This window comes from Rhipicephalus sanguineus, unplaced genomic scaffold (assembly GCF_013339695.2).
Source record: "Rhipicephalus sanguineus isolate Rsan-2018 unplaced genomic scaffold, BIME_Rsan_1.4 Seq71, whole genome shotgun sequence".
Taxonomy (NCBI): domain Eukaryota; kingdom Metazoa; phylum Arthropoda; class Arachnida; order Ixodida; family Ixodidae; genus Rhipicephalus; species Rhipicephalus sanguineus.
Genome location: NW_023615821.1, coordinates 27,887 through 54,971, shown reverse-complemented (window position 1 = coordinate 54,971; position 27,085 = coordinate 27,887). Strand labels below are relative to the sequence as shown.

The following is a 27,085-nucleotide window of genomic DNA, read 5'->3' as shown; positions in this document are numbered from 1 at the left end:
GCAATTTTGCGCTGAAGCATGGGTTTGTCCACCTCTTCCTTTTCTTGCTCCTGGTGCGGTTAAAATATATGAGTGGAAAGAAAAGAGAAAAGAAATGGCAGCGTACCCTAAGTGCTTCTCCTTGCTCCTAATTCAGTTACTGCGTCAGCGGCATTTTCCCATCGTTTAAGATATTATTTGCTTGTTCTATTGTTTTCGTTTTTTTGTTTGGGAAAGGTTGGTGTATGAATTTTACCGTTCCTGCTCTTGATGTCATGAAAATATGTACGGGTGGGAGGAGACCGAATAGAAAACAACACATTCTGCCTCCTTTACCTTTCGTATTTCCGGGACATCCGAAGGTGTGTGTGCGTGTGCGCCTGGGTAACAGCGGCTGTACGCTGCTTCTGATGAGCCAGCACGTGTATAACAACTTCCTGTGAAGCTGGTTTCTCCTCAGTGAGCGTCTGTGCAAGGAGAAGCCCGCTGATTGTGCTTGTTGATAATCGCCCCCGGCATTTCCAGGAGCGTGTTGCATACGCGTAGCAGAAAGCAATGCCATAATGACTATAAGCTACGTTATAAATTAATTCTGCTCCTCTCATCAAACCTTCTTTCTTTTGTCATTTTGTCTGAAATAAACTGTAGCTTATAAACTCAGAACAGTCCCATGACAGGATGGCATTATCTTCTTTCTGGCTGGATTGGTTCTCGATGCCTGTTATTTTTTGTATTTAATGCGACAAATCGAGAACCTGCACTCATTTAGCACATTAAAGCTTCAAAGAAAAAAGAGAGAGAGAGAGAGAGAGAGAAACGAAATAAAAGCGGTAGATACGGAGAATAACCTTTATGGGCCCAAGATTTAAGAGCACAGAACAGTTAGCCTAGACGTTATCGTATATAATGATAAGAAACGCCAAGTAAAGCCCCCCAAAATATGGAAGCAAGCGCGTTAAATTATCAAAAAAAAAATCTGCAGTAAAGGCGCATCTTGAAGGAAAACAAGTAAGAAGGTAAATATAGCTTCACAGTACACATTTCCGGCACAAGAGAAATATCGCTTGGACAACGCAGATCACCTCGCAAACGGTCACTACTAGATCATCCACGGCCTCGAAAACGCCGCATTAATCTCATGAGCCAGCGGTATACGTCGGGGAATAGTGCTCGAAACCCGACTACTTTCAAAGACCGTAACGAAGTAAAATTCCGGAAAATTAGGAACATGAACGTGGCATGAAAACGAGTCCACAGGAGATTAAAAATTCCGCTGTTAATGCGGCGCTAATGTCGTTCTCGTGTAGGTCTCGGTGCAGTTCTAGATACCGCGCCTAATGCAGCTCCACTTTCGTGAAGCCTGCGGAAGTGCGTAGCACACGCAACCCCGCGATTACCTTGGCGATCGCTCGCTTGCCGAGGCGGTTGCGCCCTCTATTGCGCGGCGCGGGTATCAGCCGGATGCTTCAGAAGCGTTTTATGCGATTTTAGGTAAATTATTGTGACTAATTCTTGGTTATTTCCGTTGTTCATATTATTTTAGACCTTGTTAGTTTAATTTGGGCTGGTTTTGAGCATTGTTAGCCTTGTTTTAGGCCTGTATTGACTGCATGTGACCACTACGTGACCATGCGACATGAGACAGTGGACGGACGACAAGCGGAGCTCCTAAAGTGCTACGCATTTAGACAGCAAAGAAAGAGAACTGGATCATTGTCGTCTTGTCTACTCATTCACTCATCTCATTTATACAGCATTAGTTGTATAACCTCACACCGAGTAGTCCCAAATACCGTAACAAATGACGGTGCTAAAGCTGGGAATAACAACTCGGTCGCCTGTGCTGTTGTAGGTGGGTCGTCTCTATCGTAGCGTCGTCAGTTCTTGCGCTAAGTGTGACCAACTAGCTCAATTCCAGTTATTGTTCGAGGACCAAAGAAGTGCAGCTCAGTCCTTAGGAAAGTACGCCGCAACAGCCAGTCCTCATTTGGACGTCTCCCGCGTGAAGTGTCAGAAATGTTGCCACTCGCCCGTCAAAAGCGCATCTTTAACCGTCAGGGAGCGGTCATTTTTTATATATCAGGCAACGAGCAGAGTGGCGTGTTTTTTTTTGTTTTTTTTTTCTGTGGAGTGCACGCCAGTGACAATTGCCGCTCTCAGTCGTGGAATGGAGTAAGGTTCCTTAAAGAGCATCGCGCTATACCCGCGCTCCTGAGGGGGGGGGGGGGTCAATCTATCGCGATTCCGGAAGACAACCGCGCGCACAGTCAGTCGAAGCAAGAAGGAAAAGCAGTGAAAAAGAAAAACAGACAGACAGAAAACTTGCATGTCGTCGGTAGACGCAAATGGCACCCACACCCACGCCACCAATAGCAAAGGTTTAGCGGCCGATTATCTTTCCTCGCGAGCGCAAGCCCCCCTTCACCTTAAAAAAAAAAGAAAAAAAAGGAAGCCGCCGTTTATAACCATAAGTGTGCGCACGAGGGGCGGGGCACGGATATGGTCCCTTACGGACCGACGTGTCGTGAACGCCTAAGTGCACCGTCATGTACTTCTCCGTGCGTGCGCGGACATACTAAGTGGTCCATGGATCTCTGAGAACGCAGTCGTCATTTGCTCAGTGCGTTCATCCCTAACTGCTGTATGACAAAAACACAACTATTTACTGCAACGTGCGTGTCGTACCATAATGAACAGCCTATTTATAACGGCGCGAAAAGTGATCCAGCAGAAGCCCTAGATGCGAGAAAAAGACCCGTGGTTATGTTACCTTCGATTATGCGCCAGTTGGGAATGCTGACGAAATATTTACGACTTGCCTGGTTTGGTACTTACAGACGGCGAATTGCCTTCTTTTTGTGCACTTCAATTCATTTTTTTTCATTATCTTATAATTACTACACTCCAAATAAAAGCTATAAATAACACATTCTACACCGGCCTTAGCTTCACTATCTGTTGCCTTAATTTCGTTGTGTCTAACAGAAAGCGAAACGAACCCTTCTATACATTTCCTTTCTTTCGTACTACTGAAATTGGACATTCGTTTTATGATGCAAGAGAATGTAACTAAAAGCGAAAAAAAAAATTCGGCAGGTCCCACGTACCGTGGGAATCGACGATATGCGAAGCATGCGCGGGGTGGTGACTGTGGCGTAATTTTTCACAATGAGCGAAACGTTACGGAATGACGCTACAGAAACGTGGAAGTGGTTACGCACTCATATGTTGAAGAGTGGCATACGTGTTATATAACCAGTTGTTTACTGTTGCGTAACGATGCCAAGAGAGACATGGGTGTTACCAACACCAGATGCGGTAAGCTGATGTGTAGTGCTTAAATTTTTCAATACTGGATAGCCCGAATCCGAACAAGACAAAGAAGGAACACAGATGCGCATGACAGGCGTTACTCGCAACTAAGCTTCATTGAGGAAAGTTTCCCTAGATATATACACAGCCGAGTAGCACGCGCAGGCGCACTGTACGTACGTTACAGTCACAGTGGAGTTGTTACGGTTATGCTTATAGACGTCAGACTCTGCCCAGGCGGCGCTGCGAAAAACACCGCCACCAGCGCCCTCATCGTAGCCCTGGCACTAACTGGGTAGTGCAAAGAGAGCCGTCCGCAAGCGAATGTGCATAGGCCGCAATATAACCCTCCTCTTTCGTTGGTGTCGAGGCGCGGTTTCCTGAAAATCAAGGACCTGGAAAGCTTCTTCCGCCAATCCACGCTTCAGAAACAAAGGAAGCTGATCAAAGCGAACTGCGAGTACAATGCAAAATTAGTTTTAGTTATTACCGCACGCTGCAACTCGCAAGTACAAGCGAGCATCACACGACACCGAGTTCGAGGCAAGCCCTCCGACATCCGTTCTCTAGAGCCTAAATGCGTTAAAATCGGGCATATACGTATGCAACAGCGATAAAGTACCTACATACACGATCAATTTACTTAGCTATGCATCTGACGATCAGTGGTAGAAAATTCGGTTCATCAGGGGCGAATGGCTTTGGCGATTTTCGCCTTTTCAGTTGTATTCTCCCTTAATTCATCTCTCGCTTCCTGTGCATTGGAGTGTTTTATTACGCATCCTCAAATGGTCTCTTGATGGTCGTCTTCCGTTTGTATGTACTGCAAATGGGGATACGTGCGTGTCCACTTTCGCGGCGTACAACCAAAGGCAAAACCGTGGCCTCCGAGATAGCTACGGCAACCGCAGAGCACACGGGCGAAACAAACCTGAAGGGGGTCACGACCAACATTCTGCGATTCACTTGTATGACGCACGTGGTGTTAGCTAGTTAGAACCAGAACTCTGAGCCTTCAAAACGTACGTCCGCGATGCTGTGTTGTGACGACCAACTCGTCGCGGTGTGCGTATCACGCGTCTCCAGTCTGCCTCTAGCTACTCACTTCGTGTTACACGACAAGCACCGCGGTCAGAGCCTCTGCTGAGCTTCATAGTCAAGGTTACCACGGTTTTGCATCAGGGCTACGCAAAACAACAGCAGAGCCACACATTCATGCCACCGGCTGTGGAGAACGCGGGTACTTCGCTTACCCAACACGCTCGCAACGGCCCGTATCCAGCGCTCTCGTCTTTCTTCTTCGTACGACAACTATGGAAATCGGTAAAACTGAACGTTGTTATTCAGTTTTTTACGTCCGTGGCAATTCACAACGCAACAGTGCGTCTTTTGCGGAGTTTCTTCGTAGCGTACGGAGGGGTCGTCTGCTGCTGTTTTCGCCGTCGTTCAGGCGAGTGATCCAGCAAGCACTTCACGACGGTTCGGTGGCGCGTCCGACTAGCGGAGAGCAATTCACAGCTCTCGTTCTGAGTGCTAAATGCGCAAACACACGCGATATTAAGCTCAATCGTTGTTTCGCTATCGCTAGTTGCACCTGGTCCCATAGCAAACTGTGCGAGAGAGTCGGTCTATGCACTACTCAATACTTCTCCGACAGGTGGCGCCACACGTCTTGGAAACTCCAGAGTCTGACGTCTATACTTGTCCGTTATGACGGAGAACGCATGCACGGAGAACGCACGCACGCACGCACGAACCCTTGTGCATGTGTGGAAGGGGTTCTTGATAGTGAAGGGGTTCTTGACAGTCTTGACAGAAGGTCATCATCACCGTGATCAGTGAGCCCCAGCAGCTTGAGCGGACTTGTTATTCGAATTCGTTCGTGATCACGGCTACGAGGGGTCTAAGTGCTGTGAAGTGCAAGGTATAGTACAGCTATACTATGATCTATGCAGCTGTAGTATGAGCTATAAATGATCTATGATGCCTCCTGTCCTGGACGTGGCAGCGAAGTCTTTTGATTCCCTGTCCACATGGAAGCCGTCTTTCAAGCACTATAAGGAGCAGGCGTTGTTGGGTCTTGATAAATCAATGTTGAAGTCACCGGTAATGATCAGAGGACTGGTTCTCTCGGCAGGTTTAATTTAGGAAGTTTTGATGCCTGTTTTTGCGTAATCCACGTGGTGGAATACGAGTGGGTGGTAGTTGAGCGTATTCCAGGGCTGTTCTCTCTTCAGCTTCCTCACTTTCCTTGCGTCCGCCGAGGTGGTGTAGCGGTTACGGTGCTCGACTGCTGACCCGAAGGTCGCGGGTTCGATCCCTGTCGCGGCGGTCGAATTTCAATGTAGGCAATATGCAGATGCCCGTGTACTGCGCGATCTCGGTACACGTTAAGAATACCAGATAGTCAAAATATCCGGGGCCCTTCGCTACGGCGTCTCTCACATTTATATCGTGGTTTTGGGACATAAACCCCCAGAATTATTATTATTACCACTTTCCTTGCGTGTCAGTGTGCGTGTGTTCGCCGTTACTGTGTTGGTTGAGACTCTGTATCACCTGTGGCATATACCCGCAAAACATGAACTCTGGTATGCGGGTATTTGCCACACGTGACTGAGAGAAAGAGTTTCTGACGTACGCGACAGGTATTTTGAGTTATTGATGTAGTGGCCAGTGGATCGTGTTCGTCATACACTGATCCCCTGCTATGCCAATTTTGGTATATTACAAATTATGGAGACCATCTGGAGAGCGCCCGGACGTAGGCGGCTAGATAGATAGATAGATAGATAGATAGATAGATAGATAGATAGATAGATAGAAACGGCCAAAGTGCCTGAGGTTCGCTAAGAAATGCTTCGCATTTAAAAGCGACCGCAAGAAAGAAGCGAGGAACGAATATCCGGCATCAATGTTCACGCAAGAAAGGCGCTTGAGACCTTTCGAAAACTGAACGCTGCGAAAGCGGGTTGTACGCTTCAGTTACCTATAATACTTTCCAATGTTGTCATCGCCACCACATACTTCTCTGCCACCTTCTCCCCGTCCATTTAGGAGCCTGCACGACTGCCGCGAAACGAAGTGGTCGCAGAGATAGTTGCCTCTTCCTCAATCTATCCACCGTTACTTTTCTACGTGGCCTGAGCAATGCCGCCAGGTGACCTTAGACCCAGAGGGGTCAAGGCAGAGCTCAAAGGTTAATTTAACTAAATTGTTAGATAAATCTTTGAGAGTGGAGTGTAGGACGCGTGGCAGGGATTGTTGCAAAGGAGGGTGTAGGTCTGACTTGTACGTGTATGCGCTTATGTGTGTTGGCCTCCAAGACATTTCGAGCCGAGACACAAAGCCCGCGTTGTTGGTGTCGTAGTAAAACTGTGCCGGGAAGAAGGAGAGCAGATGATTTTTCAAGGGCTCGTTTATCTTTGTTAGACACAATATTGGCTTTCAAGTGGAGGAAAAAAAAATAACTCCTATGTACGTTGAGATGAGCGTTGACTAACACCACACTTGTAAAGCGTAATCCGGAGCTCGCCCTATGCGCCGGATGTTCATTCGCCTACATTTACATATTATGGGTTTTCCTCTCAAGACTAAGGGACTGCAAAAAATCATCATGTGATATCGTCATCATGACGTCACTATGATTTCACAAACGTGACCTCATATGATGAGGTCATCACACGTATTGTCCTTGGTCAAAGGTGGGCCGATCCCGGAGGCAGTGGTCGGGAGGGGGATTATGCACTCGACTGAGAAGAAAAAAAGGAGAAAACAAAGAAGAATAACGTCACTTTCGCATTCGAGTCGTCTTGCATTGCATAAGGGACCGTGGGACCTTTTCGTGCATTTGTTTTGATCGCCACAAGCTAAGACATGCGCCATCTGCCAACCGCTACGCGCCATCTGTTGACCGAGCGTCATATACCCTCTGTGGCCATTCGTTGTCACAAACTTCATCAGAGAGAAATGGGCACAGCGCAGTAGTCGCTAACGGTGACGAAGGCCAACCGAAGCAGGACATTCCACACTTCTACAGGCACTCAAGACGCGAGGGACGAAAAGCAAGAGACACGCAATCCTCTTATCGGCTTGACAGCCTGTCTGCTCGCATTAGACGATGATGAGGAAGCCATGCGCTGCAGTGCGGCAGCGACACATCCTGGCACGTCTTGAGATACGCTTTTAGAGCCTGACACGCGCGTTGTTCCATCCATGTGCTTTTTTGTTTCACTACTCTTGTCTTTAACGAATAGGCTGCGCCTACAACTTTGAAGTCTAGGAACAATATATCAAAATAAGTTACTGGAGCATTAGTACACAGTACGTATGCAGGCGAGGCCATTACCGGAGCCCGCTGTGTGACCACTATAGACAGCGCGGAACGCTCCGATTGAAGTGCACGGTCACGAACGACATTCCACTTGTGCGGAAGGTATGTGGGCGCGCCCGCAATTGAGATGTTATCGAGACGCGTCGTTCTAAGATGTGGGGAATGCAAGCACAAGTCAACAAACTTTCTACGTTAACTTCAATAACCGCTAGACCACCACAGTGGAAAGATTTCAACAGTGTTCAACTAGTCTTGTTCGAACGCTCGAAAATTTCGTACACTTGTGGAATAACAAATATATATTTTTGATATTCTTATTGCCTCCTTAAGCCAGGTACTTTTCGAAGGTCTTCCGTTCACCGATTTGATGCGAATATTCCAAGCATCGGCTATATTTCAGGGAATGCAGAAGCAAACACGTTCTTTTAATTTTTTATTTTTTTGCGCGTCTGAGTATCGAACTGCGAAATGCCCGCTCGTTTTTTGTACTCACTTACCATCACGGTGCATAACTTAACGTGCAAGTTGAACTGAGTCACCAAACGACAAGGCTATGCAAGAGAGCCAACGTTAGGTTGAGACGGAGCACGGGTTTGCGAACACTGAGAGTGAAATATATAGCGCAAGAAAAGGCAAATTGGAGCCATTGCGCAAACATCTAATGTCGTGAGCAATGCGAGAGAGAGAGAGAGAGAGAGAGAAAGAGAGAGAGAGAGAGAGAGAGAGAGAGAGAGAGAGAGAGAGAAAACTTTTATTTGTGAAGGCCTCAAGGATTATCCTCGTTGGGTGGAGAACACTAAAATTACTCTATTACTCTTTAAAGGTCATAGCGCCTAAACGCACTTGGCAAGTGCATAAGTGTTCTTAACACTTAGTTCTCAAGCGGAAACGTATCTGTTGCAATTCAATACGTAACATTCATATCAGTACATTACAAGTAATCGTTGATTAAACATGAAACTGGTGCTTCCTGTGATAGTGCTAACGACTGTACATTTCAAACAAGTATGTTTTCCTAGCAAGTATATAACTTCAACGGGCTCAGCCGCTACAGTAATACCTATCCATGCTGGCTTCATCTGCGAGACGTTCCAGACATCACGCGCGAAGCTTCAAAAAGAGCGATCCTTTCTTATGCGGATATAACAACTGTATGTTGCTGCATGACGGCTGTGCATCGCCTCAAGGGTAGATGCCAAATTGCAGCCTGCGCTTTTTCTATTCGCAAGGACGTGTAGCAGCCTAGGGGTATCGATTCTGCGGGACAACGCAGATGCTTCATGTGACCTCTGCGCCACACCCCCAGAATGACCATGCGGGGGCTCACTTGTTACTCGGCAAATTATGGTCACGCCTGCATCCGAGCTTGGCACTCTTAGCACCCTCGCTAGCACCTTCGTGCCGAGAGATGTTATTCTAACTGGACGTGGCGCATTAACTAGTCGTTCAAACGATCTAATCTTGGTGTAATTGAGATAGTAGGAAATAACTTCATCGATACTTCACACAGCCTCGCCGCCGCGTCTGGTTTCGTCTCTCTCTCTCTCTCTCTTTCTTTTTTTTTTCTTTCTTTCTTGGTGTACCCATTACGTCTAGGTGCTCCCCTTCAATGACAACGTGCTCATGTTAAGCTACCCTGGAGGTTCGAATGTCGAACTTTAGTGCAACGCCTCAGGAACCAGTCATCATTCGCTGTCGTGAAAAGACTAGAGGAACCTGACTGCTGTTAATTTTGTCAGAGAAGTGCACATTTCTGCACGAAAGTTCTAATGCGTTATAAACAATTTAGGGTAAAGCTTAAACTAGGTTATTAGTTAATATGTGATTAACTAACGTGTATTTCTTAACGACTACCTACGATTTAAACTTCGCTCCCGCATAATAAGAACGCCACTATCGCTAATGTGTTATATTTATCTCACCTTAATCACCTTCTTTGTGTTTCATGTCAGCTGACAGCGTATCAGCTAACAAACAGTGGTATTTGTCAGGATATAGTAATAGTGACCGTAGGTTTCTATTTATAGTGCGACGATCCTTCATGACTCAGCGGCCGTGACATTCTGCTCACAAACGAGAACTCAGTAGTACTATTACTAAGGTGGCCTCTTTTCACGGGAGACGAATTCATAGTTTTTCATGTGGTTAATAAAGGACATTGGTTAGCCAGAATTACTCCAGAGCGCCCTATACTACACGTATATACAGAACCTCGGATATCCGACGCGTTATAGTTTCGTATTTCGGACTAAATCAACATATTTGTCATTCGATTGTAATGTAAAAGGAAGTGTCCGTCAAGTCAACAGTCAAGTGTGGCAGATCTTAGCAGCTAGTCGAAATTCATTTCTTCTTATGCGAAGTTACTGTTCGCAGTTTCACTAACGTGCCTTGCTTGGCAGACGCTCGTCGCTCTAGAAAGTGCAATGGAATTCTGCGGAATCCTTGAAGGTGGCGGAAAAGCTATGAAAGGAATAACTGACAACCCCCCGTTTGTAGAACGAAGTCACAAAGAAATACATGAAGATTTCTCAGAAAGGGAAGCTTCTAGTTGAAGAAAAATTCGTCCTGATCCCGGGATCGAACCCGGGACCAACGCCTTTACGGGGCGGCCGCCCTATCAGTTGAGCTAATCAGAATTCTAGCAGGACCAGGAGCAGGACGAATTTTTGTTCAACTAGAAGCTTCCCTTTCTGAGAAATCCGCGCGGATTTTCTTGTGGCTTCGTGCTACAATAGGGTGGTTGTCAATTGTCCCTTTAGTAGCTCTAGAAAGTATAACTGGAAAACTTCGAGGAAACACAGTGAGGTCGTCCTGAATCAGTAAGTAGCTCTCTAGCGGCGAGCGAAAGAGAATAGGCGTAAGAAACGGCTATAAGGAGTGATGATGATGATAGGGCAGCAGGATGCAATTATACGCACGTGCGCGTCCGAAGGATCCACCTAATTTGAGAAGCGTGAAAAGCTGTGCCGGTTGGTTCATGTTTAGATGCGAAAAACCAGCGAAAACGCGAAACAAGGTCGAAGAAGGGACATTCAATCACACACCGTCGCCGGACTTACAACTCTCTTTTTTGGCGATGGTGTGTGATTTAATGTGGCTTCTTCTTCGTCTTTGTTTCGAGTTTTCGCTGGTTTTTCGCATCCAACTAATTACAGCCTTGAATAGGTCTCGAGATACATAAAGCTTCCTATAGATAAACTGGAGGGAACACTGGCGCTACTGTCTATGGGAGCTGCAACGCATGGCGCTTCAGCCAGCGTGGGAATGAGGGGTAGTACACGGATTTGTGTAAACTTCGTTCTTTCGGCTCTGTTTGGCTCCGCGTCGAATGCATCCGCTTTGTCGCAAAACGAAGTTCAGGAAAAGTCAGCAGATCCACTTTCCCACAATAAACTTCTCAGGCTCACCAATACAAATCTGGTCACGAAGTTCACAACGGTCCATTCTTATATCCGAAACGAACGCCAAAACACAGCAATAAACAAAGCCACAGGTGCGTTCGAATCCGTAAGCACGAAGATTACGCAAATCCGTGTACTACCCATCATTCCCATGGTGGCTGAACGATCGCAGCGCCAGAGTTGCATCTAGGTAATTGGAGGAAACTCTATGTCGACATATGCTTCGCGTGATTTGAATAAGGGACCTAGCGAGGGATCAAGTTATTAATAAGGACATGATAGGATGTGGGTAGTCGCAATGGGCAACGGGCAAACAAGTGACAGGGTGGCAGATACGTAATGGGACGAGTTGCGATTACGGAAGCAGCGGATCGCCACGCGCAGTCAAAGACATCCGCCGCGCCTGACGAGAAAGTTGCTTGACCTGTTAGCTCGCGCTGTCCTGATCGGAGCAGCACGCAATCTGCGCTACGGAAGCATGCAATCGCGACATCTCAACAAACGTCTGCAGCGAGAACGGAGACGTTCTCCATCGCCTCGAGCACGTTGAGAAGACACGCGTACAGCCCACATGCACGGACGAGGCAGGCGGGCAACGTACACCTTGCCTAAGCAAATGTGTGCAGCGCTGTGGAGAGTAAAGCAGGCATCAGTCTTACGAAGGCCGAGTACACGATAACATAGGTCGGCAAAAAAAAAAAAAAAAACTGGAACTCGCTAACACTCACTCAAGAAATACATTTTGCTCTCAGAGCTCACTCGGACTTAGACTCACTAAAATTTCCCTCAACCGGACTCACTCGGACTCAAACTCACCAAAATATTACTCACCCGGGCTCACTCAGATTCATGGCTCGGTCTGAGTCTGAGTGAGTTTGCCGAACTATGCACGATAATGTGTGCAAACTTGAGCGGGCCTTAGTACGAGACACATCACGTCGGTGTCGCCAGGGAGATTACGTTTAAGCTACTATTTTGTACGTCCCTTGTTCATGGAAGGCAATACCTACAGCCACCTCACAATTCCAATAGGTGATGAGGTGAATAAAGTTAAGCAGCGCGTTAGATTACTTCTATCTTTTTGATTTGGGGTATCTGCGGTTGTCTATTTGTCCTTCATTCTTAACAGAAGAAAACGTGCCGCTTTGCCCTTGCGCCTGTGACCCTTGTTGTAAAAAAAAATTGCTTGTTAAGTTGACGACAGCGCACTAATGCGCAGCGTATGAATGAGTGCGCTAAGTGCAAAAAAAGAGAAAAAAAAACGGACATATAAAGCACTAAGGGCGTCAAAATGTTCCAGTGCTGTGTTCTCTTTTCAAGAAATAGAAATACTATTCTGCTTGGTCACAGATCATTTTAAAACGGTGGTGATTTGAACTGGCCTCGTTCTATCTGGTTTCCCTGCCCATATTATATGCTCCTTTTTCTTCAGGCGACAGTGTTTTCCAACTCTATTCTACCATTTCTCGTAAGGATATCTTCTTTATTTTTGTTTTCTTTTTGTTTTCTTTTTACAGACAAGAAGGTGCTCATGAAAGAATCGCGAACGACTGGTCGCTTCTGTTGTCACAGCTTACTACGCTGCTTCTCATGACAGGCCAGAGAAATTAACGTTAAGAGCGGACTCGTTTCTTGCACTAACACGCGTGCTTGCTTGAGAGTGTACTCTATACAACACCATTAGCTGCTCGACGCCGGTTCCACAATATCCGCAGTGCTGCGCGTTTTTAGCCATCAGGAGCGCAGGCATATCCAGAGGCGCCGCTGTGCGGATCAGCAACGACGCGCCAGTGAAATTTATCGCCAGCAGAACAGCCTCAAGAAAAGTCTACCGGCAGCAGTATCTGGTAACTGCGGTACCCGGCGTCTCTGTGTAATTGCGTACAAAACGACCAGTGTCGTCGGGGTGTTGCGAATTCGATACTTGATCCCGTCGGAATCGGTCATAAATACCGAGCAAATTGCTCCCCCCATCTCCGACCGAGGCTTGGAGCGGCGCCCTTTAGGCCGACAAAATCGTGTCCGCTGCTGATCAGTGAGTCGCTCCGAAAACGGGCCGACGTTGCTGCGGGAAAGTACGCATAACAGCGAGACGGCGCTTTCTCTCGTCATACCTAATGCCCGGCTCATCCGGACGTTCGGTTGTTTTTATAGAGGATTATATAATATACCGTACAGCAGCTACCATTTCGTAAATGCTGGGCTGTTATATATAGCATCGCCACAAGGCGTTACAAGTTGCAAGGCGCGCGCGTGACTATCATTTCGTTTTATTGTTCCTGCCAAACATTGTCTGCCGTATGTTAGATCGAAGCATTTTGATATTACGACGACGGGAGTCATTGGCGTAGCCGGGGGGGGGGGGGAGTCAAACTTTCTCTTCCCCCCGAATTTTTTCAATTTTGCTTCTCTCTATATATACACGCACACACACAAGCGCACGCACGGACATATATCACGTATGATCGAAATCTCCTCCCGAAAAAAAATTTCTGGCTACGCCACTGACGCGAGTCGTAGCAGGTCTTCCCCGTTTCGACGCAGCGTTGAAAGCAAGCGGACAAAGCTAGAGATGTGCTTTTTTTTTTTCGTGTAAGTCATGCAGAAAGATTGCGAAAACCACGCTATGATTATGAGGATGCGTAGTGGAGGGATCCGTAAATTTCGACCACTTGCATCGGGTTCTTAAACGGGCACCTAAATCCAAGTGAAGGAAAATCAAGCTTCCCGATGCGTAGAAAAAGGGTTTATTTACAATAAACTGCAGACCGACTCCGTGGGTTTCTGCTGTAGCGCGTGATTCCGAAGCACGAGAGTGTTCTGCTACTTCTTCTTCGTCGATCTTTTTCCAAGACCAAGTACACAGGTACATGTGATTCACCGTCTAGCAGCAGCCGCGAAATGTCATACTGCTTATCAATGAAGTTGTAAATGCTAGACACTGGTATTTTCACTGAAAAATAAAATTGACAACGCACCTATCTGACCTAGTTGGAATCGGTTCATGCTTATGAAGTGCGTAAAAGAAAAAAAAAGAAACAAAAAAAGCGGAGCCGGAACACAAAGAAGACAAGCTACGGATACCGAAGAAAAGCAGTCTAATTCCGCTACTTTACCCGGAACTGGTTTGCTTGGGAGAATACCCACCGGTGACTACAATGTTCGAGGCCCCATTTCAGCTTCATGACAAATCAGTTGTAAGAGAAAAAAACCATATAACCTGACGAGGAAGAAGAAAGCATGGCTAAAAGAAGAGTTATTGAGTTATTGCATCCTCCCACGTCGGACAAATCAGCTCGTGTGTTCTGGGAGTGAAGAAGAAGATGAAGAGGACGAAGAAAGCGCACGCCGGTTCGTGATGATGATAGTTTTCTGTTCGCTCTGCACGGACTAACGGTCGGATTAAACAGATCCGCTGTTAAAACTTGGAGCATGCTTAACCCATATATGCCCAGTGTCCTACATGATAGGACGCTTCTTTGATGCACTCTAACATCGCTATTTCTTTAGCTGATGACTAGCGCCACCTACAGCACACCAAGCAGGCCTCATTCTCAATGTGTGCAAGCCTAGACATTGCTTTTCATGCTGCCACGTGCCGACCGCTTTCTCCGGGCAAAGTGCAATGTCGGTGTGCACGTGAAATGTTTCAAGGCTTACCACACCCGCACATAGCACCCCTAATGCCCAGTGTCCTATATCTATAGGACGGCTCAAAAAACAGTGTTGCGTTTACCTGGCAGTAGATAAATAACTTGTGCTTTCTTCTGAGGGTAGAAGTACACTTTCTGTGAAAAAAAATATTTGTTTTGTCATTTTTTCTGAGTTTGGGCATATATGGGTTAAGCTACGTCTTTACGGGTGAAACGCATAGCCTTGTCGGGCCCTGTTCGCATAAGTTTGTCACTCTCTTGCCATACTTCGCCAATTGGTGAACACCTCAACCGTGCCGTGTAGAAAGGAGCGTCTGAGCGTGTGGCAATTGCAGTTGTCCTTTTGTCCACCTGCAGTTGTACTTTGCAGTTAATCCTTTTAAAAAACATATCATCAATATCATCAATCCTTCTCAATGAACGTGCACGTTCATCGTCGTCGTCGACATTCTCGAAGTCACGCGCGCACGAGAGCTGGAGCACAGAGAAGAAGAGGAGGATATTGCTGGTTCGACGCGTCATTCCGCGGAGTTTCAGTCGAGAGCTATACTGGCCCTGAAAAAATGCCGCGGACGCACCACAGAATGCTGCCGAAGCGCACGCGTGGAAGGCCGCAGGTTGAGAGCTCTTACGTCGACACGACCACGGTACCCGAGACCGACGTCTACGACTTCGACGGCACCTCTGACTCGAGCCGCTGTCGCGCGGGGGACGGCGACGACGACCTCCTACGCTCCCAGCCAACCACCATCGACACCCACTTCACCACGGTGGCCACGATGGGCACCCACGATCCACCGCAACGGCGCGTCTTGGAACTGCAGAGCCAGCTGGAGGACTCCGCCGACGTAAGGCATTAACATACGATTCCCGGAACGAAACTATGGCACATGTTCGCTATTCTTCGGCGATTACCTAATATTCATGTCCAACGGCCACGTTTAGTGTCATTTTTGAGCGAATTCACTTAGCTATTAGTGCCATTGACGGGATGTGAGACGGTAGTTTCGCTGTATACAACGCCGCCGTGTGCGTAAAATATGCTAATTGCAAAGCATACTTTCTGAAAACGCTTTGCAGCAGCTATATAATAATAATATCTGGGGTTTAACGCCCCAAAACCACGATACGATTGTGAGGGACGCCGTAGTGGAGGGCTCCAGAAGTTTCGACCGCCTGGTGTTCTTTAACGTGCACCTAAATCTAAGTACACGATCCTCAAACATTTTCGCCTCCATAGAAAATGCAGCCGCCGCGGCCGGGATTCGATCCCGCTACCTTCGAGTCTGCAGTCGAGCGCCATAACCACTAGACCACCATGGCGAGGCAGCACCTATCATACGGACGCTCGCGGCACGTTCACTGGTTTCCTTAAGCACCTTGAGGTAACCCACAAAACAAATGCAATGAAATCAGCAAAACATAACCTTATCAGAAGTATATTCCTCTACACCAATCGAAGGAAATTAGCGCCCTTAAGCACTTGTCTTCTCGGTGAACGATAATCGTCATCCGTACCGTTCACTTTTCGTTTACGTAACGCTGCGCGCCCAACAGTAATGTCACGAATGGCGTGCGGATTATTAGTGAGACACCGCGTTCACTACAGAAAACATTGAGCGCTCCGCGCTAGAGAAAGTGAGTGGCCGGAAAATACCCGGGGGTTATTGTTTAGGGACAAGATAAACACCAAATGGTGCACGTGTTTTCTGAGACTACAGCGTTTACCTTTATATACCCTGCTACGTACACTCTTCAAAAAAAATAGTGTTACTCTTTTTGAGTCGGTCCTGACTTGCCTCGTATACGACTCTCTTTAAAAAGAGACGTTAATTCCTTTTGGTCCCGTGACCCCTCTACGAGAGTATAGTGATCTCTAAAGGGAGTTCACGTGTCTCTTTAAAGAGAGTCGTCATGTACGTGACAAGTCACGAAAACTCACCAAAAAAGTCAAAGGAATCTTCTTTTTTTCTTGGAGTGTGTATTATCCCTACACAATATGTGTAGCACCAGCATTGCCTTTCATTGAACTACCGCTACCTTGTGGTTCTTCGCTGATGTCGTGTCGCGCTACCGGTTGCAGCAGCCGGGTACAGTCCACGGCGAAGGCTGTTTGGCGAGACTAGCGAGCCTGGCCGCCACGCTGCGGGAACAGCTGCAGTTCGGGTCGCGAGTGCACGATGTCAGGCCGACTGTTCTGTCCTGGAGAGACGGGCTGGCGTCGTTCGCACGCCGCAACAACACCAACCTGTTCACGACGTTCGTGGCTGTGACAACGGTGTTCCTGCTGTTACCCCTCTGCGTGCTCTACTACAAGGCGGGAACCATGGCCGCAGGTATATGGGGCAATACACAACCATGAGAATGTTTCCTGTGTATGAGGAAGTCTGACGATGAATAAGCTGTCCTAGAGGTCCCGCTGATACTAATGGCGACGTTATACTTAAAGGGGCTCTGCATAACTTTTCCAAGTAATCATCGGATGGCTTCATTAAAGGAGTTATTGCCTCATGAATCGACCACCGCCAAAATTTTTGGAATCCGTCATGTACGAGCGTAGTTACAGGGATATGTCGCACGCTTTGAAGGGGTACTGACACCATTTTTCGAAGGCGAGTTTACTCTGCCACACGAACCTCTGTATAGGCTTCCCAAGCAACGCTTAGCGGCGCTGCTGCTCTTGACAGGCAGCGCCATCTCTGGCAGAAAAAGAGAAACTGGGGTGTTAGCAGCGCGCGTTTTCCCTTCTCTCCACCGCTACAGTGTTCTACCACCGCGTTGCTGCTCGCTTCTGTGCACGTGCAGAGCTCTCGCGGTGCACTTTCGGCGCCTCGCAATGTACCGCTTGCAGTGCGACTTCAAAATGATTTTCAAGCTTGACTGGCACTTCCGAAAAGCGAACTTGATAAAATGAGAAAGGCTCGTCAATCACGTTAACGGTGAAGAGCAGACGATCGACGACAACCACGCCCGACTCAAAGCGAAATGCATTTCCCAAGTCGCGATTACACCGTGTAGGACGTATACCTCGAGGTAAGTCTCATTCTATCATGCTAAAGATGAATAATGGTCCACATGCACTCCGAAATGAAGCCGTACACGCTATCGATGTTCTGCGGCGTGGACTACGAATCATATGATTGTTGTTTTGATATGGCATGCTTACAGTAGCAGCCGTGTACTTTCGTGAACAAACGTTTGCGGCGTGCGAAAAAAAGGTTATACGGCCATGGCACTGCTTCCTGAGAAGGTTAGAGTCATGTCCTCCGTGCCGCTGGAGAATCACCCGCCGATTAAGACGCGAGGCAGCTAGCTGAGCTTCAACCACTGTGAAGCAAGATGAACTGCTCGCCTCGTTTTACAGCGAAAGTTGTTATGAGATCATTTCACCGGCCGTTTTTGGTGCCGTAGTTGTCCGCCGCCGCCGCCGCCGGTGTCCGTAACCAGTATCGCTCGAAATAAAAAAAAAACTAAATAAGAAAAAAATTCCAGGATGGAACGAGGTTCGAACCTGGGCCTTCTGCGTGGGAGCCCAGTATTCAACCTCTGAGCCATGCCGGTGCTTGAAAGTGCTTTGCAAAAAGGCCCTATACAGGCTTCATGTCGGGAAGGAACCACATTAGCATATGCAATATAGCGTGGTAAAAGAGTAGAATAAGCACCAAGCGTCGCACAACGCGAATTCTGTAACCAGGCGTCACACAATGCGAATTGCACAACGAGTAGGTTGTTGAATGCTTCCAACCCATTACAAAGAGCTCTGCCATAATTCTTCATCGTCATCACGCACATCATCAACAACGTGCGCATAATGCCTTACATGCGTTTAGCAGGTACCACGGCTGTCTGTAAAATGACGAAAAATGGCACAGTGCCTACTGCCCTACTTCTAAAAAATTACAATGATTTATAGCGTAGTGGGTTCCTCGAAAGTGCACTTCTGTTGGTTGCCAAGGAAGCCCATAAGGCTCCCATGATCCATTTCCTCAGGGTCTCAATAAAGTCAATTCTCTCTCTCTCGCTCTACGTTTCTCCAGTTAAAGTGGGTTATAAAGCGTGGTGGGACAGTTAAATAACGACCGGGCGTCACACAATATGCATTACGTAACTAGTGGGTCGTTTAAAGCTTCCAACCCATTACAAAGGGCGCAACCATATTTATTCATCGTCATCAACCGCCGCATCAACAAACTGCACATAATCGCTTACATATGGTACCTCGCTTCTCCGCAGAACAACGAATAATACCGTGCTGGTTGCTTCCAAACTTCCCAAAAATTACGCTTTGTTGCGTAGTGGGTACGTTGCTAATGTACCTGTATTAGTAGCCACAGGAGAGTTTATAACGCGCTCTAGAAAAGCCGCTCTTCCAGCTTTCGCTGCGACTGTGCTGCGCTTTCCGCGCAGGCCTGGCGTTTTTTTTCGGCTCTCGCGTCATGCTTGCAGTCTCTTTTTATGATATCGACTTGAGAGGCGTATAAAACCTGCTGCGTGAACGCGGCTAGAAAGTCGCACAAAGTCAGAAGGTGGTTACTTCAAGGTTGCAATTGCAAAGCATGTATTAAGTGCCAGTTATATTTAGCGGCTTAAATATATATCACCCCAATAAAGTGACAAAAACAAAGCAAACCTGCAGAACGATGTCAAAGCTTATTGAAAATGCACAGACGTCCGTTCCGGCGTGATAAAGCAGCCTTCCCGACGCGTGAAATGCAGGCGCCGAACTTCTGACAATGTGCGGAGTTCAGTTGAATTCAACCAACCGCGCAACGCTAACGGTATAACGCGAATGTGAACGTTCAACAACGACGGGTAGGTCTCACGAGCACGGGGAATCAAAACACAAAGTTGCTTCACCTACAACCGTAGCTGGACTTTAACAATGCGAGAAGACAGCGAGTAATCATTACTGTAGTCGCTGCGTGCATGCGCCCCGTTACTTACCGATTCAGGTAGTCGGAACGAACGAAAGCGACGAACTCAGACAGCCAAAATAGAAGGCGAGACAGCGCTGTCAGCTATCCACGCTTGCCGCCTTTATTTCTCGTGCGACACGCCCGGGAACCGATACAGTTTAACACGCGAATCGTGTGCCTTGTCTGCACTGTTGTGGCTGGCCACTAAACCGCAATACTTCGGACCACGCTTGCGCTTCCGCGGGGTCGCTTCTGCCATCGTGGAAATGCGCAGCTTCGCACAGCAAGCCTCTCGGTTCAACGTACCCAGCTGACGGCCTCCCAGTTACCCGCACCGAGAGAAGAACGCGTGCGCACGTGCGCTACCGCTACCGTGAAAGGGGCTGAGTCGGCCGCGCCTGAGGTTCAGAGCTTTCCGACAGAGCCGCAGCGCGGCTGGCGCGGCGCTGTCGTCGCGCCGCAAACTTGAGCTTGGGTTCCCTATACAGAGACGGCTCTGAGCAAGTCTGAAGCTCAGCAAATGCTGATAAGATATTTTATTTTGATATTAAAGTCAATTTTCCCGCGACGCAGCTACTGCCATCGACACTAGCTTGACGTCAAGCTGCAGTACTAATTCTGGTGACTTCAAGCAGCGGTCTGTCTAGTTATGATGACGTCAGGTACCAAAACTTCCAAAATAGCCGCTTGTGCGTCACCAAAACATTAAAAATGGCCGTTTGTGCGTCATCAACGGAGCCACGGCCGTGGAAATGTCACGATAGATATTTTGCGCGAGCACGTGACGAGAAGATCATACCGTGTTGTGACGTCAGGGTACAGTAGGAACCGAAACTGGCTTTTAAAAACGTACTGTAATTACTTTTTCAGGGTGCACTCACGCTTAGCAGTACATTTTCTAGGCTCTGAAGGGCTTGGCCTTTCATTTCGCGCAAAAAAGTACAACTGAAAATTTTCGTGTCAGTACCCCTTCGCTTTCGTGCGAACGAGAGCGCTGAATGCTACGTGGAGGGGGAGGGATGACAAGGGGACAGGAAGCTACGTCGGTGTGTCAGCACGCATCATCACACCTTCAACACTTTCTTTTTTTTATTCGAACACACGGCGTACTGTCAGCGTGATCGCGATTGAGCGCGCGGGCACGTCGCGGCGTCCCGCGGCGGCCGCGGTAACTCTGCAGCTCGCGCAGCTCAAATCAGACAATGGCAGTGTATCTTGGGTTGATGGCACCATTTGTCGAGAGAAGATCGAGCGATTTTTAACCGTCTTTGAGACAATGGCAGTATATTTTGGGTTTATGGCACAATTTGTCGAGAGAAGATCGAGCGATTTTTAGCCGACTTTGATTGTGGCAGTATATTTTGGGTTTATGGCATCATTTGTCGAGAGAAGATCGAGCGATTTTTAGCTGACTTTTTGAGAATTAATTGTAAATTCCAGGCCGCGTACTGCGCTACGATGTTTGGCTCACATGTTCTCAGGAGCCTCGATTACCGGTCAGCAACGTTTTCTGACCACGCTGAAAAAGTGTCGCAGGGCCCCTTTAATAGAAATATCTCCGTGTCGGCCGTTTACCTAGCAGAGTCTCACGATCGCTCCTTCCGTTGACGCTTTTCACTTAATGGCAGGCATGCATCAAAAGGGGCTATTGTTCACGGATGACGGCCGCAGCATCCAGAGCGGGTTCGACACGTCCACTTGCAAGGACTTCCATCCGCTGGTGGACGGCAGACCCGTGCACGCAACGCCGCCTTCCGTCGACACAGAGGGCTTCGTGCCCTACCGCACTAAGGTCGTGAGCACGAACCCCATATTCTGCGTGTACCAGCACGACGTGTTCCTGCGCTTTCCCAAGCTGCACTACCGCGTCGTGGACGTGCCGGGTGCCTTCTGCACTCACCTAATCTACCACGCGGCTGGCGTCACGGCCGACGGCTCCATCTACAGCAAGGACCCCACGTTCGACGAGACATACCAGGCAGGGGCAGCCGATATTATAACAGACAGTGAAAGACGAAAATGGAGTTAGACAGTCCGTGTAATGTGTATAGACCACAGGGGAGTAGCCAGAAATTTTTTCGAGGGCGGTTGGGAGTTCAACTATACTTTGTGTGTTCGTGCGTGTGTTTATGTGTGCGTGTATATATGCACATGCATTTCAGTAACATTTGTTGGCAGGCTAGTTGGTGATGCATAATTTCTTAGGAATAACAGCACGAACACGACACACGAAGACCAGGAAGAACATAGGAGAGCGTGTTGTCCAGCACTCTGTCTCGTGTTCTTCCTGGTCTTCGTGTTCGTGCTGCAATTTCTAAGAAGTTATGCACATGCAAAATTTAAAAATTTCGGGGCTAGGTGCCCCCCCCCCCCTCCCCCTGGCTACGCCAGTGATAGAAGATAACAAATGGTGCGTCTATTAGATATGAAATGTGTGCGAGTGACGGGGAGAGCAGTCGGCGCGATAAACAGCGAAGTGGTTGCGTTGAAATTATGAAATCTGTAGACACAGATGGTGACAGTTGGCACAAGACAGGGGGTACTGCAATATCGCTGGCAGAAGCCTCGTCTTGCAGTTAATAGTATGATGATGATTATGATTGTAATGATACAGGAGGAGCTGCTCCTGCATTGCTAGGGACGCCGACCGGCTGATAAAGTATACACTAGAATGGCTTTGAAAAAAATTTACGAAAGGCTATCGACAGATGATGATAATCATCGAAGTCAAGCCGTAGCTTCCCGGTATATCTGCTGAGGTTTAGAGCAGGGGACACTTATTGGTTAGTTCTGTTGAATAGTGCAATGATGCATGTCGGCGCTATGGCACCGGACATGTCGCAGTGTACTCGGCAAGATAGGCTCGCAGCGATTTACGTGCTGGAATCCCGATGTGGTACAAGACCCACCGCAATGTGGGATGCAGCACAGAGTAATTTTCAAGCGACGCTTCTTAATGGGTTAAGAATTTTTGGTGGTGGTGGTGGCGTTGTACTCGAAAAACCCGGCGCTAGCGAGCGTAGAGAAATGCGGTCCTGGAAGAAACGCGCCGGTCACATGCGTATTTCTAATCGACGTTTTTTCATTAATTGATGCTCTCTCGATCGTGTGCTTGTCTGCGATCGGACGTTTCTGATATGGCAATGCGATCTTTTATTGAGGTAACGTGCCATTTCACGCTGCAACATTTCTTTGTTGCCTGGATATGAACGCATGACCGTCGTTCCCTGTAGCAACTGAAGTGTTGCGCTGTTAAGCACGTGGATGAAGGTCGATTCCCAGCATGGAGGAAGGAAACTGTTAGGATGGAGCATTGTGCAATGCTATAGAAAGAAAGAGAGAAAGAAAAAGAGAAAGAAAGAAAGAAAGAAAGAAAGAAAGAAAGAAAGAAAGAAAGAAAGAAAGAAAGAAAGAAAGAAAGAAAGAAAGAAAGAAAGAAAGAAAGAAAGCTCTACGTCAGGCACGCAGACGCCAAGCTGCCCTTTCCCCATACTCCCGATGGGCGAAGGGGCTCCTACATTTTTTTAGCTTGACCATTCCGTTCTCTTGGCGCAGGGCTTCCGGCAGGCTGCGGAGCTGAAGGGCGTCTACACACACCTGAAGGTGCTTCTGTCGCTGGGCGGCGGGCCGGACGAGCGGGACACCTTTCAGTTTTCCAGCATGTCCGGCCACCTGAACAGGACGCGCGCCTTCGCCGACAAGGCATACTGGTGGCTCGTCAACCGGGGATTCGACGGCCTCCACCTGGACTGGCGACAGCCCGGTGGACACTGCGGCTCTCAGGCCGACAAGCAGAACTTCCTCGTTTTGGTCGAGACACTGCGCGAGCGTTTCGGGCTTCGCTACATCATCACCGTCGGAGTGCCTTACCAGGTACGCATTCCTCTTTCAGGGGCGCGAGCCCATACAGTACGAATATTTACGTCCTTATTAAGGGTTGTGGTTTGCGTCCCACTCTCTCGAAAAGAAGCTTGCACCCTTTGGAGATCACCTTGTCCCCAAGCAATGTTTGTCATTCATCTTCCGTGTATTTCCTTTGGCACTGCCTTCCCAGTACTTCCAGATCGCTAACGAAATGTACAGGGAGTGTACAGCGTCCATCAAAAGTTCCCAGGCCACGCTGCCACAGGAATACGTGGGATAGTGACCTGGGAATTTTTGACGGACCCCGTACATGCCAAGTGCGCAAAGCGGGAAAAGGAAATGGGGGGAGGGGGGCTAGGTGTTTGTGTTTACGCCGTTTCAGCAAATAACGCTACGCTAACGTTAAGTTTAGCAACGCATATCGGTGCGTGGTTTTCAAAATATATTTTTTGTTACGACGTATCCCTTTGGTGAAAAGGACGCGCGTTTGGCGCTGCATAGCGAATATTTAGGGGAAAAAGGGCAGATACGAACTTCCTGAACTTCCACGAACTTCCACGCTCTGAACCTCGTAATTAAAGGAATTTCGCACAAGTATGTATTTGTATATGAGTTCGGTTGGCGTCAACATTGGTTGGTACAGTGTCTGGGGTCGCATGGCGTGTCTTGCTGATTTTTTGGCTCAGTATTACCGATGATGCTAATTGCGACTTTCCTTCGGCAGGAGGAATATCGCCACCGCGGATATCACCTGCCAGGAATAGCGGACCAGGCTGACTTCCTGCTGGCCACCACGCACGGCTTCCACGACGCCAGCGAGAAATACGCGCAGTGTCCCAGCCCGTACACCACGCCGTCTGCAAACCACACGGCTGGCCGCTCCAAGAACAGGGCGCCTCGGTTGCGTAAACTTCGCTCGCTAAGGACTCCATATCAGTTCATCCTAGGAAAAGAAAAGTTAGCATGCAAACACGAACAAAAGTGAAAGGAAACAGACAACACAATTTGCCGTTCACTTCAGGGGCACAGCCAGAAATTTTTTTCGGGAGGAGGAGTTCGTTGACGAGACGAGGATAAATTGTGTGTGTTTTTTTTTTTGTTTTTGCTTAGAGGTACACTAAAGTGTGCTGGCGAAGTTGAAAATCTTCTTTCGGTAAGGGCACGCCCCGTGACGTGTGTGCTGGCCAGGCGGCTGTTGTTGAGTGTCGTTTTATGTGAAGTATCCCAAGATAGACAAACTGCAGCAAGCGCTTTTGGGGCAGCGAAGTGGCCAAAGGAGGCTTGGAAATACAGAACAAGACACATCACGGCACGCGGATGGTGCTGTCTCGGCGCACTGTGACAATTAATTTGAGGGAGCAGTTCTCTCCCACTCCAACAAACACAGCCTGCATGAACTACCGTATCCCGAACTGCGGATGCATTCGTAAACCACGTCCTCTATCAAATGCAATACTTTTCCCTGCAGATCCTACCCTTTTCCTTATTCCAATCTTTTCCCCCATATCCCTTACAGACGCTGCGCCGTGGTTCCGATAAGGGCTGCTGCAGAAAATAGCATCTTTCCCCGCCAATATCTCTCAGGATTGACTCTACCGTAAAGCCTTGTACGTTTAACAGCATTGATAGGGGAGATGTGCTCACTTTGAGTTCGTTTCCCTCTTTGCGCCTTACCTTTCTTGTCCCCGGTCCCGCCCCCATTGTAGGGTAGCAAACGAGACAATTTCCTCGGGTCAACAAACATCTCTAACCTTTTCTTCCTTTCATCTTTCCCTTCTGCACAGGAACGGCCCCACGATGCGCGAAGTGATGCGCATGCTAAAGTACGAGGTGCCGCGCGAGCACCGCCAGCGGCTTTGCTTCAGCGTGTCGCTCATGGGTCACCGGTGGACGCTGCGCTCGTCGGGCGCCTTCCACGCGGGCAGCGCCGCCAGCCGAGCAGGCCCGGCCGCCGGGGACAGCCAGGCCCGAGGCGTGCTCGAGTACCCGCTCGTGTGCCAATACCTGCTGCGCGACAGCGTCGACCCGGACGGCATGTGCAGCTACGCGGTGCGCTTCCGCGACTGGGTCGCCTACGAGGGCGTCCATTCGCTGCCTCTCAAGCTGTCGCGCATGCGCAGAGATATGGGCACGCCGGGCCTGTGCGTCGCCGTCTGGGACCTGGCCTTCGACGACTTCCGAGGCGACTGCGGCAACTCGCGGTCGCCCTTACTCCGGACCATACACAGGGCGCTCAGCTCGAAGAAGGTCTGGGTCATTCCCAAAGGCGCCGCCGGCGGCAAACGACCGTAGTCGTGTCGTCTCGGACGGCTACGAACATAGTATGCGAAGTGACTTCGTGGTATTGAAATGCACGTACCGTGTGTCAATTGTTTGATGAACCTGATGCTATGATGCAGGCTGCAGTGAAGCTGTCTGGATTATATCTATATGGTGTTACGCATACGTGTCTAATACATTCCGCAAAAATGGTGCCATTAGAGATCTAAGCGAGCAACACTGTTATTGTGAGGAATTTCATATCAGATTGCTTTGCACTATTTTAGCACCTAAATAAGAGGAGAGCATGCACACATGCGCTTGCGCACACCATAGTTGCTAAATGCGACCGCTGTGGTACCACTCGAACGCACCGCCACCATGCCAAACAATGGCGGAGTAGTTAACTCGCTGCGGCCGACTAGCTTCGCATGCTGGTGACGTTATTTCTTAAGGCACTACTTAAATGCATGGCCGCGCCTTTAAGGTCAGTACATTAGCACCGAATTTCAAGCCACACTATTAATATGCCCCAAATTATCATTATGGTTTGCCAATATTGACGTGAAATTTCTCTAGATAGACATTATGCGCATATTTCAATCCACATTCTAAATTCTTAGAATATGTATCCTTTGTGAATAGATACCGGTTCCATGCTGTGTAACATTTTCGCAATTTAAGTACTGCAAAATCATTCTGCGCTCCTGTTGCAGAAGGAAAGAGAGATAGCGAAAGATAAAGGAAAAACAGGGATGTTAACCACAGGAGTTTCCGGTTTGCTACCCTATACTTGTGAAAGCGGCGTAAACGTAAAAGAAGAGCGTGTGACACCACGAAGTGGTGGCTTAAAATTCGGTGCTTATGTACTGACCTTCAAGCCACCACATCGTAGTGTCGTCACAGACTCTTTCGTTTACACTACTTTCCAAGTATACGGTATCAAACCGGAAACTTCTGTGGTTAACATCCCTGTCTTTCCTTTGTCTTTCGCGATCTCTCTTTCTTGCCCATCACTTTTGCATTCACAATCTCATGCAATCTAAGCGCAGAACGATTATGCAGTATTTCAGTTGCGGAAAATGTTCCACAGCAGTGGTCATGCCCGACCAATCCTGCACGACCATGTAACCGGTATCGATTCACGACGTAGACATATTCTAATGATTTGAGAATATAGATTTAAATATGGCGTATGGGGTCTGCCTGACGAAATTTCAAGTGTACATGGGCAAACCATCATATTTAGGGGCATATTAATAGTGTGAATATAGTTGCCACCGCACGAATACTATACGCTTAAGGAGTTATCACCACATGCCAAAAAAGAAAAAAGCCACGGTCTTTAGGTCTTTCCCAAGAGAC

At 48.2% G+C, this 27,085-nt stretch overlaps 1 protein-coding gene across 1 annotated transcript; it reads left to right on the top strand.

Annotated features, from left to right (window-relative positions):
- The first annotated feature begins 15,244 nt into the window (after positions 1 to 15,244).
- LOC119378159 (chitotriosidase-1) lies at positions 15,245 to 25,864 on the top strand. Its single transcript, XM_049411709.1, has 6 exons — positions 15,245 to 15,529; positions 16,765 to 17,017; positions 21,226 to 21,575; positions 23,153 to 23,470; positions 24,186 to 24,316; positions 25,246 to 25,864. Exons 1-6 carry the CDS (start codon positions 15,245 to 15,247, stop codon positions 25,751 to 25,753), a joined length of 1,845 nt encoding a protein of 614 aa, XP_049267666.1. The 3' UTR covers positions 25,754 to 25,864.
- Positions 25,865 to 27,085: the final 1,221 nt, after the last annotated feature.

What these genes read in the sequence shown, in the direction of transcription:
- LOC119378159 (XM_049411709.1), top strand. Translation starts at nt 15,245, where the DNA reads ATGCCGCGGACGCACCACAGAATGCTGCCGAAGCGCACGCGTGGAAGG. An exon ending in AGCTGGAGGACTCCGCCGAC is followed by an intron (nt 15,530 to 16,764) that starts GTAAGGCATTAA and finishes TACCGGTTGCAG; the next exon opens with CAGCCGGGTACAGTCCACGG. An exon ending in CGTTCGACGAGACATACCAG is followed by an intron (nt 21,576 to 23,152) that starts GCAGGGGCAGCC and finishes CTCTTGGCGCAG; the next exon opens with GGCTTCCGGCAGGCTGCGGA.